At 41.4% G+C, this 18,753-nt stretch overlaps 1 protein-coding gene across 3 annotated transcripts in view; it reads left to right on the forward strand.

Moving 5' to 3' along the window:
- Positions 1-18,753, forward strand: part of LOC126272887 (synergin gamma-like) — a 178,830-nt gene that overhangs the window by 55,414 nt on the left and 104,663 nt on the right. For all 3 annotated transcript variants that reach the window (XM_049976145.1, XM_049976153.1, XM_049976162.1), the window contains one exon: positions 9,545-9,767. In XM_049976145.1, the coding sequence (XP_049832102.1) occupies positions 9,545-9,767 (223 nt within the window). The remainder of the gene's footprint in view (positions 1-9,544; positions 9,768-18,753) is intronic.

Here is an 18,753-nt window from a genome sequence, read left to right on the forward strand (position 1 = left end):
TTGTAATTCCATCAAGCCATGTATGTCAGGTGTATTAATGGTCAGTGTCTATAAATGATGAGAAAATACATGAGCTGTGGCTATTTCTACCATTCCCACCAAAAGAAGAAATTATCCAAAACTTCTGACATATGCAGTTGGCTACCGTATCAAAGAATGAACCATGCATGGAGTTTAATGCTAAAGATAATGCAAAAGAGGCATAATCTGTTTGATTTTTGTACACATTAACAGTAAAGTATGAGTCAAGTAATGATTAATGATTATTTGTTACAAAATATTGAGAAAGCCACATGTTTACTACATAAATTTGAACTTAACATCAAAAAAATGTATCAAGATTGTCTAGAGTGCATTGGAAAACTTCCCTCTACATTCATTTTTATGGATAATGAGAGGAAAAAATGGGTTTTCAGTGTAATTTTGAGATCTGGGTAGTTTTTTGGACATGTGAGATTTCTCAGAATTCCAATTCCAGTTTCCTTTCTCATCCTTTCGTAAACTGAGCTTGTGCGTCATCTCTAATAATGGTTCTGTTGACTGGACATTATGAAACTCTAAATTTTGTTCCTTTTTTAAATGAGGAGCAAAAATGATCTTTCAGTATCCTTAAGTAGGTACTGACATTCGCACCAGTCTTGGCACATTTTGTTGAGAGTACTGAAATTTGCTCTAGGATTGTCGGGGATTCCTTCTTGACCACAAATCAGTTTCTCTTTGTTGAGCACCTTGAGTACAGATTTGGGAAAGTAAGAGCAATATCAGTAAAGAAAAGTTTCCTTCAGATTAAAACGGCATCTCGTGCTCAGTCACGGGACATGACCACCTTTTACAAAACAATGATGAACTACATGTCTGTCTGTACTGATGATGAGTTGTTCATTTTGTCCATCATGTCCAGCGGAGGCAGAAGGAAGTATAGCTGATACTGAGGCCTTGGCAACTTTTTGCCTGATAAAATCGAGGTGATGGTGTATTGATGTGATGTGTAACTATATATTCCCTTTCCATGCAGTGCTTCAAATGCATGAGATTCGGGCACATGTGTCTTTGCATTGTAACACCAGCCCTGTCTATAGGGATTGTCGACAACAGTTGCACATGAATGCTCCTTGTGCTATTCCTCTCGTCTCTGTCAGCTGCAGGGAACAACATTCTCCCTGTTCACAGGACTGCACTGCCTTTGAAAGAGAAACGAAAATCCAAGAATATGATACACTTGACCAACTCTCTTATCAGGATGCTAAGAAGAAATATGGTCATTCGAATCCTGTGCATATGACAATGATGTTTGTTATGGCTGCAGTGTCATCATCCTCTGTAGTGACAGTACCCTTGTTCTTCATACCTTCTGTATCGGGCTTTTGGGGCCACTCGGCCACACCCAATCCTCTGGTGATTGGGTATCCTCCTCCTACTATTTCCCCCACACTCACATGGGATTGTTCACTCTCCACCTGCTGGGGACATCGATCCCCAACTCCCAGCCAGAGAAGCAGTGGCTGAAGGAGCCACTGATTGCTGGTCATAGGGCTTTGTGTTCCTCCTCTGTTCCTGTAAGCCCTTGTAGACATCGAAATCATCCAAGGAGAAGAGGGGCAAAAAGAAGACGATAGAGACAAAGGAGGTTCTAGTGGTCCCCATGCAACTGTATCCTGCATGTTCAGACTGTACGCGAGGCAGAATTCCTTGTGTTCGCTGTGGCACTGGATCCCCCCACCGCAATCTGCACCAGAACTGATGTGTATTGATGATGTATCCTTGCAATCAGTGGCAGCAGGCGACACTGGGGCATAACCTTCCTCCTTGGTCCTTTCACACTCCCACAGGACACCAGTAGCATGAACCTCCAGTGCAACTGTAGTGATTTTTTCCATCACCTGGCTGAGCTACAGCGTCTTACATGTTTAATTTGCTTTCTGCATTGCCTTCCAGGGAACTTTGTTACCAACATCACAAACCCCTACCCTCTGTGGCTCATGGAGCTATTTTAAACCAGGCAGGGTGGCCCAGTGGCTAGCACAGTGTACTCAAGTTTGGGAAGTTGATGGTTCAAACCCATGTCCGGCCATACAGATTTAGGTTTTCCATGATTACTCTAAATTGTTCCAGGCAAGTGCTGGGATGATTCCTTTGAAAGGTATGGCCAATATCCATTCCCATCCTTAACGCAATCAGAGCTTGTGCTCTGTCTCTAATGACCGCCGTGTCGACTTGACATTAAATCCAATCTTCCTTGTTTGTGGAGCTATTTTAAAAATAAAGTTGGTTATGATGGCCTTGGGTGGGGTTTGCACTACATTCTGGACTCTGTCTACAGTGAACACATGCCACTCCATATGACTTTGGTGGCTATGGCTGCTCATATGCTGATGTCTGTGGATTTTTATTATCTGTAATGTGTACCTTCCTCCTGACGGTGAAGTGTCTCAGAACATGTTGTCTTACTTATTTCTCAGCCACCCTCCCTCATTTTTGGCAACTTCAGTGCTCACAACGCTTTGTGGGATGTAACTAAGACCACTGGCCATGGTAAGGCTAGGCTATTGGAACTTTGCGCGCTGAGCTTGATCTTTGTCTCTTGAATATCGATTTCCCCACACGCTTCAGTGTGGTATATGATCTTATTCAGCCATTGATCTTTCGGTTTGCATCCCTGGTCCTCTTCCCTACATTCATTGAAGAGTTCATGATGGCCTGTGTGACAGTGATCATTTTTCAATCTTCCTGCTCCTCCTGCAGCATCACTCGCCTGGCCATCCATCCGGATGGGCTCTCAACAATGTTGAGTTGGATGCCTTTGCCTCTGCCATTGTCCTCATCCCCCCCACCACCTAAAGGAATCAGAGTGCCCATCCAGAGCATAACCAACTGTGCCTTGTGCTCTCTGAACAAGCAGTGAGCAATAAGGGGGACAGTCTTCCTGTCATGCTTCTTCCAGGGAATCTACTGTTGTCTGTTAGGTTCACATTGGCCACACTTGACTGGCACATGGCCACATCCTGTAGTGTGAGGATACACCTCATTGTTGGTGTGTTACCTATGTGATAGTGGCTCACATCCAACTGGACCGCTTTAATTTGGCCACCTTATGGCAAAACCTTAAACTTAAGTACACGCTGCCTCTGGTGCCAGTGGATGATGCCAGAATGGCTGACTTGTTTGTACATTTTATACTTGAAGGTGTTTCTGCTCCTGTCTTTGAGGTAGGGCAGTTTGGCCTTGTTGGCCTCTTGAGGGATTGAAGGGGTGCAACAACTGATTTAGCTCATAGATGCCCTTGCTTTGTGGTCCATCCTGTCTCCTGCCCTTCCACCTCTTTAATTCTTCATATTCTTTTATGTCTGTCATTTATTTACTACCTCATCATTGTTGTACTATGTCCTGATATTTTATCAACTTGCCCAATTTGCTACTTTTCTTGCAGTAACAGAGTGTGAGGAAACACCATTCAGATGCAGAGGGTGGACTTCTTTTTGGGTGGAGCTACTCACCAAACTTCACCCTCTTACCCTTCTCTCATGTCTATTTGCTTCTATCTCTTGGTTTTATTGATTCTTGGTTAAAATCGGGTTCATCAGGATTTGTCTTATATGCCCTTCCTTTCTGAGGACTCCTTCTGGCATGACACATACAGGATGGAGGGTCTGATGACCTCACAGTTTAGTCTTTCTAACCCCATTGATCCAATCCAGTTCAGCCCAATTTGCTTTTGTGACTGACCACTGTTCTTTATGTTGGTTAATAAAGCCTGAAGGATCCAGTAGAACAAATGGCAAGATGGTTAGTAAGTTTCAGGTAACCAGCTTTACAGTTATATGCAAAAATTTATGCTAACACAATCTGCCTTTCACAGAATCAACTGGAAGAACATTATAGCCTGAGTAAAGGTAGAAGAAATCAAAGGAGAATTCAAATTAATAGCTGGAACATCATAAAAGAGAAACTATGACCCAGTGGGACAGAAATAGTTGCTTGTCATCTCAGCTCATTTAAGCTCAAACATACTTATTTATTTATTTTTCACCGAGCGAGGTGGCGTAGTGGTTAGCACACTGGACTCGCATTCGGGAGGACAACGGTTCAATCCCGTCTCCGGCCATCCTGATTTAGGTTTTCCGTGATTTCCCTAAGTCGCTTCAGGCAAATGCTGGGTGGTTCCTTTGAAAGGGCACGGCCGATTTCCTTCCCCATCCTTCCCTCACCCAAGCTTGCGCTCCGTCTCTAATGACCTCGTTGTCGATGGGACGTTAAACACTATTCTCCTCCTCCTTATATATTTTTCAATGACAGTCCGACATCAGGTCATCTGAAATATCCAAAGATGGAATCAGAAGCTGGTATCATGGATCAGGTCTCTTCCAATCTGTCACACATTACGAACTGTAGACGGAAACAATGACTTCTACAGTTGCTCCATATCACTGGACTGGAATTGATTTCTTATGAAGGTTTACTATGCTGGCAAATAGTAATACATGAATAAAAATGTCCACTCGCTGTTCGCTGATCAAGTTTGATATGAAAGCAGTCCTTTCCACGACAACTCGAGGGTCTTGTGAGTTCCAAGTTGTGCTATTTGGACTGTGCAACACACTATCCTATCCACACTTGAATGTGTGATGGACGACCTGCTTTGGTATCTTAAATGGACATTGTGTCTTTGCTACCTGGATTACGTTATGTAAGCCACTGCAGGGAATACCAACAGTGGATCAAGTGCTTCAATTACCTGCAGAACATTTGGTATCATTGCCTTCTGTAGCTTCTCTATGTTATTGATTGGGTGGGGGTGGGGGGTGGCGTTCTCTGGAAATTGTCTTGTTTCTTGGAGAAGACACAATTTTGAAGGATGGACCACCACGTGTAATGAGCTCTGGTCGTAGAAAAGTGTTTCAGTTAAATATGATATCAAAACAAATTTCATGACGCAGTGTCCTCTATGGTGTGCCAGCTACCTGCTACCCACTGATGAAGGACCTTGCAGTACATTTGAATAGGGTGTTGGCAGTTATGCTCTCAATGTATGTTAATGTCAAACAGCCTGACTGTGATACCGTACTGCCTCACACGCCTTCTGCACAGAACACAGCAAACCAAGACACTACAGATTTCACACCATTTTTTCTAATCCACAGTTGATAGTCTGAAACAATAATGTATGTACACTCCCGGAAATTGTAATAAGAACACCGTGAATTCATTGTCCCAGGAAGGGGAAACTTTATTGACACATTCCTGGGGTCAGATACATCACATGATCACACTGATAGAACCACAGGCACATAGACACAGGCAACAGAGCATGCACAATGTCAGCACTAGTTCAGTGTATATCCACCTTTCGCAGCAATGCAAGCTGCTATTCTCCCATGGAGACGATCGTAGAGATGCTGGATATAGTCCTGTGGAATGGCTTGCCATGCCATTTCCACCTGGCGCCTAAGTTGGACCAGCGTTCGTGCTGGACGTGCAGACCGCGTGAGACGACGCTTCATCTAGTCCCAAACATGCTCAATGGGGGACAGATCCGGAAATCTTGCTGGCCAGGGTAGTTGACTTACACCTTCTAGAGCACGTTGGGTGGCACGGGATACATGCGGACGTGCATTGTCCTGTTGGAACAGCAAGTTCCCTTGCCGGTCTAGGAATGGTAGAACGATGGGTTCGATGACGGTTTGGATGTACCGTGCACTATTCAGTGTCCCCTCGACGATCACCAGAGGTGTACGGCCAGTGTAGGAGATCGCTCCCCACACCATGATGCCGGGTGTTGGCCCTGTGTGCCTCGGTCGTATGCAGTCCTGATTGTGGCGCTCACCTGCACGGCGCCAAACACGCATACGACCATCATTGGCACCAAGGCAGAAGCGACTCTCATTGCTGAAGACGACACGTCTCCATTCGTCCCTCCATTCACGCCTGTCGCGACACCACTGGAGGCGGGCTGCACGATGTTGGGGCGTGAGCGGAAGACGGCCTAACGGTGTGCGGGACCGTAGCCCAGCTTCATGGAGACGGTTGCGAATGGTCCTCGCCGATTCCCCAGGAGCAACAGTGCCCCTAATTTGCTGGGAAGTGGCGGTGCGGTCCCCTACAGCACTGTGTAGGATCCTACGGTCTTGGCGTGCATCCGTGCGTCGCTGCGGTCCGGTCCCAGGTCAACGGGCACGTGCACCTTCCGCCGACCACTGGCGGCAACATCGATGTACTGTGGAGACCTCACGCCCCACGTGTTGAGCAATTCGGCGGTACGTCCACCCGGCCTCCCGCATGCCCAGTATACGCCCTCGCTCAAAGTCCATCAACTACACATACGGTTCACGTCCACGCTGTGAGGGCATGCTACCAGTGTTAAAGACTGCGATGGAGCTCCGTATGCCACGGCAAACTGGCTGACACTGACGGCGGCGGTGCACAAATGCTGCGCAGCTAGCGCCATTCGACGGCCAGCACCGCGGTTCCTCGTGTGTCCGCTGTGCCGTGCGTGTGATGCCGTGTGTGTGATCATTGCTTGTACAGCCCTCTCGCAGTGTCCGGAGCAAGTATGGTGGGTCTGACACAGGGGTCAATGTGTTTTTTTTTCCATTTCCAGGAGTGTATTATTGCAGTTTTGGCCTGATGACGTATACGTCAAACAGCATAGGACCCAGACTAGAGAAGCAAGCCAGATGGCACACATTTGGACCTTAAACACCCAAAATAAAAATAAAAAATTAAAAAAATTTAAAAAAATGCATGAACAATATAATATCAAACACTGACCTGTAAGATACAAAAAGTGCAGTGACATCATCCATGTCCTTTCAAAAATGTCCAAATGGCTCTGAGCACTATGGGAATTAACATCTGAGGTCATCAGTGCCCTAGAACTTAGAACTACTTAAACCTAACTAACCCAATGACATCACACACATCTATGCCTGAGGCAGAATTTGAACCTGTGACCGTAGCAGTTGCGCAGTTCCGCACTGAAGCACCTAGAACCGCTCGGTCACCGCGGCCCGCCTCCATGTCCCAACATAAAGGCCTACTCTACAATCACAGTACCTCAGTGGAAGTAACTTGGGACATCTCGGCAATCAGAATATGTGAATCCACGATTGGTGCTGTGTGAGGTACCAGTGACTAGACCCAGATCCAGGAAACTACAGTGTATCCTAAAACAGTGGGCTGCTGTTTTACTAAGCAGGAAGCATTGCTGTGAGCTATGCATTGTCTGCTGTGGTGTAACCATTAAAGTCTCTGTCTGACAACATATGGGTCACCATTCCTAATCATACCTCCATCATTGTTCAACATTTGTACTTATTGGATGGTTCTTGGACATACTTATGCATAGAAAGCTTTCTATGTATGTTTAAACTGCAGCATTCTGCTAAGTCAGGCAATTCAGTTCCACATGTGCTGTATGTGTACTCAGTAAACACATTTTCCATGTGAAGTATTGGTTCTTGTTGACAACCTTGTTGATTCCAGATTCTGTGTGAAAATATTGGCCTGTGTTGTATGCTTAATTCACTTGTGAGAAGGTCTAAATGTTTATAAGGGATATGTTCCCTGAAAGGAGAGATAATTAAATACCTCACTAACTGAAATGTGCAAACTCTACTGTGCTTCTTGGTATCTTTTCATAGCTTTACAAGTCCTTACTTGGAAGTGCATAATAACTGCTTCAATTTCTTTGCCTTTTTTTAAAAGTCAAATCACCATCTTTTGTAATTTTCTTCTAAGAGAAATTTTGAGCTCAGTTTACAAGAAATGAGCTCCGAAGATTTTGTAAATTACTGTAACTTAATTGACATCTTAGTTTTCCACCTCATGCTATTCTATCATTTGTAGACTGCAATTGCCTTGTTGATTACCATTGTACTACATATGACTTTCTCGGCTCTTTGGTGGCCACCTCTTCTTTCCATTTTTGTTGCTCTCATCCTCACAACAGGTCGTCTGATTGACCTTCCATCCTTCCCAATCTTGTCCTTCTTTCCCAGTTGTGTTCTTCTTTCCTTCTTGATGGAGTAGCAGAACTTAACAAAGGAGTACGCACAGTCTTAATTCGACCTGTATGTTGGTAATGCCTGTTGCGATTGGTCACAGGAAATTAAGATGGCAGACCAGATGATTTGTATATCCAGTGATGTAGTAATGCTTTGGATTAGATTGTAAGGGAAATATTCAGTATATGACATAATAATGACCTTATCCTACTAGGAGAAAATTCTTTTGTCATGAAAGGCTATTTGATGCAAAAGTACAATAATTTAACACTGGATTTTTTTGCTGCGTCATGGTTTTCCTTTATTGTTATATGCACTGCAGGACTCAACAGCTCACAGCCAAATTATATCCTTCCTACCTAACCTAGGCTTCATGCTAAGCTGCTGATAAGTTCATCACCTCAATGTAGATTCCATAGAATAGTGTTGTTGTATATTCTTTAAATTTACAGTGATGACACAGACAAGCAAGAAAGTTACATTGTGATGTATTCTTTCCATATGTGGCAAGATTTATATGTAAATCTTTTTTAAAGGACAATCTTAGTTGTATAGTTACTGTGAACAGCAGCCATATCTGTGAAATAGAACAGAATTTTCACATACACAAATTGTGAGAAATGTGGTTGATAGCTACCACTCTGTTCACACTTTTAAGCAAAACACATCATATACAGTTCTAAATGTAAAACGTTGATATTTTACAAATTACTTCATTACCTGATTTTGGTTTTACATGTTCGACAGGTGTGAACTAACTGTCTGTGTATGAGATGAAGTTTGCTATCAGCTGTGGAGCATAAATTGTTGCACAAGACATGAGACTTCTCATGGAATCCTTCACATTAACTCAAACTGTACACCTGAATAGAAGTTATACTTAGAAAGGGTGTTGCTTTCTGTGTACAATGACGTCTACTCTCATATCATATATTGTGTATATTTAAATTTGATAACTGTTTTAAGATACTTCTGTCACTATCTGTCTTTTAGTCATCATAAGAAATTAGCAACCACATATTACTACCAATTTTTATTGTTATTTTTTTCTGTTGAATGTATTTTGGTAGGTACAGCCTTTATATGTACTTTTCACATTAAAATAGTGATCCAGCATTTAACAGATTCACTGTTGTGAACATCATAATGGGGTTTTAAGTTGGGTGGTGTATCTATGCCTTCTTCTAACCTGAAAACCTACTTAATGCCTAAGTTATAGCTGCAAATTGAACTTAATGCACAACCAAATAGCCACATCATCTTCAACATCTGCTGTTGTATGAAAGGTAAGTCAAAAGTCAAAATCAACAAATATTTGCACCCCAAATCTGTCAACTTCACCAATAGATCTGCCAATCCACATTTACACACATTAGCCTTATTTATATCTAAAGTTATCTAAAACAAGTGTGAACATGCAATCTAGAACCTTTTCTCTGTCATGAGATTACTGCTTCTACACTGTAATTAAGGTACTTACTTGTAAAATTCTAAATGTTAGTGTATGCTGCCTATTGATATCATATGTTTGTTTTTGTTTTTAGATTTCCATTTCCACAACAGAATTTCCAGCAACATATGCCAATGCCTGTTCATAATCCAGGAGGCAATATTTTACACTACCCGACAGCACCACTGTGGCAGCAGCATCATCATCATCAACAACAACAACAACAACAACAACAGCAACTTTTGGAAGACCAAAAGCATAGGGAATACCTTAAACAACAGCAGAAACTGAGGCTTATTAGTTCTTCAGCCAACAAGGTATTAATTCTTTCAGATTTTGTAATTGATTTCAAGTTTGATACGTTTTTGGGAATGCAGCCAGACCTTTATCATTTCTTGGACCAATATTTTTGCTGAAACCTGACCAGGTTTTTTCTTGGTCAGTTTGAGATTGATAACAATGTGCACTTCATGCATATTTATGTCTTGAGAGCTAACTGTGGCTAGGAATTATATTTCTGCAGCCTGCTCAATCAAATATGAGAAACTGCAGATCCTATCCAAAGTCTCATCTTTGTGGAATTTTGTGATTGTGAAAGTGATGAAAATATGACTGAAAGAAACCTTAATAGATCAGGACAAGAATTTTCGCTTAAATAATGAATGAATCAACTTTTATCTTTTCCTAAGATGAGTCTTTGTTGTTATATTTCCTGCCACTAGTATGAGTTTGTGCAGCCACATGTCCAATTCATAATTACTATGATACTTGCCACTTACCACCAATGCAGAAATTTCTCAATAAGTGCTCTTCAGGCGATAAAATTGTGTAATTGTATCTTCAGCAATAATGGGAATTTAAGGATGGAGCAATACAGAAAATAAGGGAATGGCAACCAACAGCCTGTCATTGGACTGATGGGTGGAGTACAGAAACACATAATGTATTCATGCAAGCTTTTGAGTTCTTGTTCTTTATTTAATAAAAACACTTGGGTGCTTGCACACACATACACACACACACACACACACACACACACACACACACACACACACACACACACACACACACACATATGCACCACTCCTTCTACCTCTCCCCATCCTACAGCCATGAGTCTTCATCATGCCCACAGAATATTGCATATGCACTGTGTGTGGTTTTATGTGTGAATCTGTGTACTGTTAGCAGAAAAAGAGCAAGAGCTTGAAACCTAGTGTGAATACTGTTTCCTGATACGCGTTTCTATGCTCCACACACCAGTCCACTAAAAATTGCCTTTTCCTTAATTTACGTACAATGTTATCTTTGATGCATACACATTTGAGCTGCATCAGCTCATGTGCCAACTTTGAAGAAAATGCAGTCTGCCATCTCAAGAAATAAATGTGTCAGCTATAGAGCATGTGGGTATGAACCTGCAAACACATTCAAAATATTGGATATCAATATCTACCATAGCAGGTGGATACATGAACAGTTGTGTCATGAGGTATCGGAGTACAGTGACACTCTTCAGTTATGTTATTAGTATTTTACCCAGAATGTTCATCTTTGTTCAAACACACAGATGTGCTGGAATGAAAGTGAACTCAGTAAGTGTATAGTAATTTTCTAACAACATGAATAAAAAGAACTGTTTTCTGACACATAGCGTTGTTCATTTGCTGATCTGTCATGGCAGATACACAATATTTTGAAAGTGATTACTGCTCTCACTGATTCTATATAGCTGTTGCACAAGAATCTGACATGTGTGGACATAAAAGGCAAATTATGAGTATGTGTTGAATAATTGTATTAAAAACAAAGATTCCAAGACTTACCAAGTGGGAAAGCACCGGTAGACAGGCACAATAAAATAACACACAAACACACACACAAAATTACGAGCTTTTGCAACCGGTGGTTGCTTCGTCAGGAAAGAGGGAAGGAGAAGGAAAGATGAAAGGATGTGGGTTTTAAGGGAGAGGGTAAGGAGCCATTCCAATCCCGGGAGTGGAAAGACTTACCTTAGGGGGAAAAAAGGATAGGTATATACTCGCACACACACACGCACACATATCCATCCATACATATACAGACACAAGCAGACATATTTAAAGGCAAAGAGTTTGGGCAGAGATGTCAGTCGAGGCGGAAGTGCAGTGGCAAAGATGATGTTGAATGACAGGTGAGGTATGAGTGGCGGCAACTTGAAATTAGCGGAGATTGAGGCCTGGTGGATAACGAGAAGAGAGGATATATTGAAGGGCAAGTTACCATCTCCGTAGTTCGGATAGGTTGGTGTTGATGGGAAGTATCCAGATAACCCGGATGGTGTAACACTGTGCCAAGATGTGCTGGCCGTGCATCAAGGCATGTTTAGCCTGTGTCCATTCATGCGAATGGACAGTTTGTTGCTGGTCATTCCCACATAGAAAGTGTCACAGTGTAGGCAGGTCAGTTGGTAAATCACGTGGGTGCTTTCACACGTGGCTCTGCCTTTGATCGTGTACACCTTCCGGGTTACAGGACTGGAGTAGGTGGTGGTGGGAGGGTGCATAGGACAGGTTTTACACCGGGGGCGGTTACAAGGGTAGGAGCCAGAGGGTAGGGAAGGTGATTTGGGGATTTCATTGGGATGAACCAAGAGGTTACGAAGGTTAGGTGGACGGCGGAAAGACACTCTTGGTGGAGTGGGGAGGATTTCATGAAGGATGGACCTCATTTCGGGGCAGGATTTTAGGAAGTCGTATCCCTGCTGGAGAGCCACATTCAGAGTCTGATACAGTCCCGGGAAGTATCCTGTCACAAGTGGGGCACTTTTGGGGTTCTTCTGTGAGAGGTTCTGGGTTTGAGGGGATGAGGAAGTGGCTCTGGTTATTTGCTTCTGTACCAGGTCGGGAGGGTAGTTGCGGGATGCGAAAGCTGTTTTCAGGTTTTTGGTGTAATGGTTCAGGGATTCAGGACTGGAGCAGATTCGTTTGCCACGAAGGCCTAGGCTGTAGAGAAGGGACCGTTTGATATGGAATGGGTGGCAGCTGTCATAATGGATGTACTGTTGCTTGTTGGTGGGTTTGATGTGGACGGATGTGTGAAGCTGGCCATTGGACAGATGGAGGTCAACGTCAAGGAAAGTGGCAAGTGGCAACCATCGGTTGCGAAAGCTCGTAATTTTGTGTGTGTGTTTGTGTGTTATTTTATTGTGCCTGTCTACCGACGCTTTCCCGCTTGGTAAGTCTTGGAATCTTTGTTTTTAATATATTTTTCCCATGTGGAAGTTTCTTTCTATTTTATTTACATCATTATGTTGAATAATTGTTATAGATAAAGCAATAGGTAGCATTTGTGTAAATGATGACTTGAACATTTAATATGTTCACAGTTATGGACATGATCTGAAGTAAATAATCACAAATTGCATCCATGTGTCAGTCTCTGTTTTATTTTGAAAATGGCTGGATGGTCCCCAGTTGAAATATTGTTGCATGAAACAATGACGGCCTGGTTATAGCGTCTTGACTCTATTAAAGAAACAATTATAATGTCCTCTATGTTATCATTCCTTTTGTATGTGTTATCTAGTTGCTTACAGTATTGACAGTGATAATATTGTCTTTGGTGTTAGCTTATTAAATACTAAGCAATTTTTCTCTTCCACTGTGCTGGCTCACTTAATAGTTTTTGAAACAATCATTAAAATTTAAGACAAAGTGCAAAGTAAATTGTAATGAAAGCTTCTTGGAACAGTGTTTTGCCCTGTAAGTTTTAAATGTCTTATATCTAATCCAAACATGAATGAGGGTTCCTGTTCTTTAAGATGATAAATTAAGAACAGTGTTACAGTATTCCATCTATGTTAGGCTAATGCTATAAGCTGAGACAAACAAATAAAAGTGAAAAATATACAAAGTATCCAGACTACACAAAGTCTGTGATTAACACTAATAGGTAATAGCTGGTGTAACATACATTGTTTTAGTAAATAAACATATGAAGGTTGGACATTACTTGAGAAACAACATACATGTTGTGTCTGACAAGCATTGTAGCTGAAAGTAACCCTATTACACAAGGGTGAATCAGTAAGTCGAAAATGTCAGAATACTATTTACCATTTTGTGCTATTGTGCTTGTTTGAGTTTAGAATGTTGAATGGAAGGAAACTGATAAGCTGTGTTCAGTGGTCAATGATTTGTGAGTTGCAGCCAGTTCAAGATGGCAGGTGCACTTAGGTAGTGTACCACAGTTGTGTGATTTTTTTGATCATTGTGAAATGTGTCCCATTTGTGATGAGAACTTTATTTCAAGAAAAACTGTTTTCAGTTGGATGAAGAATCACAAACCGGAGCATCTTGGTCATTCTGTGAAGTTTTTCGCTGATGCCACTTTGCAACGTGTAATACACACCAACAATTTGCACTGTTGGCAGGAGATGTGATGCTTCTAGTTGATGAGCTCACCTGACAAACAGAAGGGTTATGCAGACATTTTATTGGGAATGCAGGGAACATCCACCACAGAACAGTGGTTCAGGTTCCTAAGCTTACAATGTGTCAAGATTAGCCTGGACAACACTAAAAAACCAGGACTGTTTGGGCTAATCCAAAGATAATCCTGGATTTTTATGCTGTCGCGGGATGTAAAAGTGGCTGGGTTTGAGAATATTATGACTGGTGAGGATTTTTAAAATTTTAGACCTATTATGTTCGACATCATGTTTCATTCTCGGTCATGCCTCTCTCAGTTGACCTTAGAGCAAGTGCTGACATTCATGGAGAATTGTCATTACTGATTCCACCACAATTTTTCACTTTGTCATGGGCACTACAAGAGGGGCAATGCATTTATGTTGTCTTTGTGTGAAGTAAATAATTTACATGTTTTTGATCATTTTATCTGTATTTCTTTTTTGTCTCATAATTTAGGAATGGGCAAAATAGTGTGTGTGTTTAATGTTAACCTGCAACAGGAAAACAAATTTTTGAAATTGTGTGCTAACAGTGACAATGAATATGTTTATTGTGCACTACCTATAGGAGAATTTTCTATTGCGCATAAAGGAAAGGGTGATGTTAAGGACCATGTGAAATCAGCTGAACATTGGAGTGCTATAAATACAAGTGCTTCACCAAAGATAAGAGATTTTTGTAAACCCAAAGATAGGAGTAATAGTGTTCTGGAGTGTGCTGCTAGACAAGAACTCACTTTCAAAACATCAGACTATGCATCTAAACTGCCTAAAAAATTATACAACTTAAAATTTTCTTCTGCTATAACGAAAACAAAGGCAGTTATTGTTAATATTGGTTTGCTATTTGTATTTGGTAATATGTTGCATTCTTTGGAAAATGTTAATTCTTTAACTGTAATGATGGATAGCTCAAACAGAAGCGAAGTAAAGCTTGTGCTGATTGTTGTAATGCATTTAAGTCTGGAGGAGGGAATTCAAATTAAACTTTTAAATTTCAATGAAACATCACATGAAGTTGCTCAGAGATGGCAGGTGGCAACACTAACAGTGGAGGTTATATAAAGCTCATCAGGGGACATGGCAAATAGTGCAGTGATTGTCGTAATGCAGAAACAGAATGATTTATCTGACATAAGGGCATGATCATTGGCTTTTGGACAATGGGTGGAAGCATTTTCAAAACAGCTAAGTTTGTAAACTGTTCTTGTGCTGCTGTAGTTGAAATATACAGTGCTTGGGAAAATGGTACTATCCCAAACTGGCGCGAAGGCAAATGTGTTGCACCACAGGCCACATGTGACATGGGTGGAATGATGTTTGCAGAGATGTGTACCGGCGAATAGACATGCACCATTGAGCAGCTGACTGCCTAGATGAACCAAGGAGCTATCAGCAGTGTCTCCTGACTGATTGTTCAGTGAATGATGCTGCGTATGGGTCTCTACAGCAGATGCCCAGTTCATGCACCCATGCTTGACTGCTGTTCATTGGTGGTGATAGCTGGCATTTGCATGCCAGTATCACAGCTGGACTTTCATCGAATGGTGATAGATAGCCTTTTCAGATGAATCACATTTTATGCTCTATCGGACAGATGGTCATTGGCGTTTATGACATGAAACACCTGAAAGAAAACACCCTGCAACAATACCAGAATTGTCCAGGCGGGAGGAGGGAGTGTTCTGGGGAATGTTTTTCATGCCATTCTCTGGATGATTTCATCATTTTGGGGGGCAAAATAGGTCAACACAAGTATCCATCTATACTTGGAGACCATGTGTACCCCTACATGCAGTTTGTTTTTCCTCGGCACAATGTCATCTACCCAATTGAGAATCTGCGGCCCACCTCTGGTGGGCTGTGGGCACAATGGATCCTCATGGCACTGAAGTCGACATAGCTCCACATCCCTGTTGGTACCTTCCAGAACCTCATTTTCTTGTGTCCTGCATGTCTCACAGCAGTCATGCTGCAAAAGGTGGTTATTTAGGCTTTTGATGGGTAGTCACATTAATGTGACTGGACAGTGTAGTATTCAATACTCAGAGTTGTGGAGAGGCAGATTTGTTAAATTCGGACAGTTCCACTGGATAAATTTATGAACTGAAATTGTCTGGGCTGCCATGGAGATACAGGCCAGCTGTGTCATATGGTGTCTCTGGACCTGCAAATATAAGACTTAAGGTGCCTCTTCTATATGGAGGACAAATATCAGAGAACTGGGCATGTCAGTGCAGAAGTTACTATCAAAGTCTTTGCGACATGATAGTCACAAGCACACACTATGTACCTGAGGTGAAGAATACATCTAAAAATTTAAGTTTGGAGAAAAATATCTCATCACTACATGCTATGAGACTAAACTTGTCACTGCAACTGATGGAGGTGCGGGGGCCCAAAAAATACTCATTTCCAACCGATAATATGTCTTGCACCAGTCAAAGTACAAGAACACAGTCCAGGTAGACAATGTAGAATCATTTTGTTAATATATTCATCAACCAAAAGCTTACAATAGTTTGTGAAGGTTTGTTAGCCCTGAATTTACCCCAATCCAAATTTAGGCTGTAGATCTTGATGGCGAAACAGTCAAAGTCAGATATTCACAGGGTGTATAAGCCCTGGGACAATTGGGAAATCTAGGAAAAAAACCCGGGAATTTTTTCATTGGGGAGAAATCTGCGAAAGCCCCAGGAATTTTCTAGAATTTCCAGAATTATTCATTATTTTTGTAAGTTTGACTGGTAAGAATAGATAAGTCTTCCAAAGAATTTTACTGTGGCCAACAACTGCAGAATAATACTATAGCAATAAAACATAAATGAGAGAATAACACCAAAATAAAACTTCAGTTGTAAAGAACTAGCGCCAATTATAACAAATAAAGACAGTGCACACACAAGCATCTGCAGGCAGCAAAATGTGTCAAAGACTATGAAGTAGTTTGTAACAGCAAACTGCTTTAAATGTGTCTTTCTTGTGGGTCTCATTTTGATGAATGTGACATCACAACTGCTTACATTTGTAACAGATCATGGGAAAATATTGCGAATGGTGGTTCTAGAAGTGTTAACTTTCAAAGTAAATTTGCTTTTACGCAAGCAGAATTATATTATGCATGAGAAAGTGCGATTAATTTTTTAAATTACAGAGCGTTGACTCTCATTCAAAACTTATCACTTTGAGGTCCAGCCACTTAGAAACATTTTAGGCCCGGAAGACCACGCATTTATGCCACTTTTTAATACTGTATTTTAGTGGCACATTTGTGTTTGATGTATCTTAAAGGGTAACACAGGCAAGAAAAGATCAAGTTTCAGTGTTTGTGTTTCATTTTTATTTTAATTCTCTCATAGATTAAAAATTATGTACTAACGATGGCAAAAAGTATAATTATCCTTCAAAAAAGTACAAAGCAAGTTCTTGAGCAATACATGTAATCAGGAGCGATTCTAGAAGTCGATCAAGGGGGAGAGGGGGGGGGGGGGGTTAATTGGTAGTGGTGGTGGTGGTGGGGGGGGGGGGGGGGGTTTGGGGGATTGGAATATTGCTTAACAAAAGTTGAATTGGGGTCCTCCACCAACAAATTCATAAAATTTGATGTTCTCTAAAGTAGTTTTTGGTAACTGTTTTGGAGTTCAGGGTAAAAAATATGTATTGATAAATAATAAGATGCCCATTTTAAGTTAAATGATATTTATTGGTTTAGATAGTAAGCTATTTACCACTCTTATTCTTTTGTTAAAATGCGTTTGAAATACATTGCAACCTATATTGCTACATAATTATATTAAAAAAATTGAATCTTTTGGAGTAATGTATTCCCTGATTTCTGAAGTCATTTTATCCAGTGTAATATGATACTCCATTTGGGGGGGGGGTCCTATGGGGGCTATAGCGTTCCCCCCTCCCCCCCCCTCCTCTTTCCACCGCACCTGCGTATTATTGGCTCTTTCATGGAAAATTTGGAGTGCTCGAAGGAGCACATTTTCAATTACATAAACCATGAAATGATTGGTGCTTAGCTGTTTTCAGGTTCTGCAGCTTAAGCTGTGTTCTATGCTTTCACACTACTTAACAGTGTTGTTGCTATTGGCTGACTAAATCACATGTCCTATGCTCTGAATGTCTGCTGTCATTGACTGGTGAGAATATGTGACATATGCTGTGAGTGGCTGACAAAAGTGGATAGCAATCTCGATTTCAGTGCTTCAGAAGCTTCCTTGCTGTATTTGGTGTTCTGTTTACACTTTCCGATTGAAAAACTATCCAGAGTAAATATTTTCACACACCCAAGATCTTTCCAAAATGCATTATTCTTTGCTGGATTTTGTTTCCTAATGTGGCGGAAGTTCTATGACGATGTGTAAAAATTTCACTGTTCAAAGGATTGTTAAGTTTTAAGTTTTACAGCTGTGCGGGAAAGTGTATTGTCACTTAACGCAGAAAAAATGTAGTTTCACAAGGGGTATAGTGTATTTTCAAATAGGAAAACCCAGAAAAATCCTTTTTTTTTTTTACACCCCGACTTGCATATCACAGGTGTGATAGGGGTTGCAGATCTGCCAGGGGAGCAGCCCACTTTCACTTATGTTTCAATGCAATGTGTGGCTTGTGTCAGACAGCTATTTCTAACAAAGCAATGTTATTTCGTGCCTGCTAAATGGTACGCAGCACACTTGACATTCTTGGTCATGTAAAATATACTTCGTAGTTGTGGTATTCTGAGGAGAGAAGTGGGGAAGGAAGTGCTTTGCTGATTTCCTCTGATATGTAACAAGAGTGTAGCTGGAACCATACCCTCCACAGTATACATTATTGGATAACTCTCTGACAGTTCCTTTTTG

The sequence above is a fragment of the Schistocerca gregaria genome, chromosome 1 (assembly GCF_023897955.1).
Source record: "Schistocerca gregaria isolate iqSchGreg1 chromosome 1, iqSchGreg1.2, whole genome shotgun sequence".
Classification (NCBI taxonomy): domain Eukaryota; kingdom Metazoa; phylum Arthropoda; class Insecta; order Orthoptera; family Acrididae; genus Schistocerca; species Schistocerca gregaria.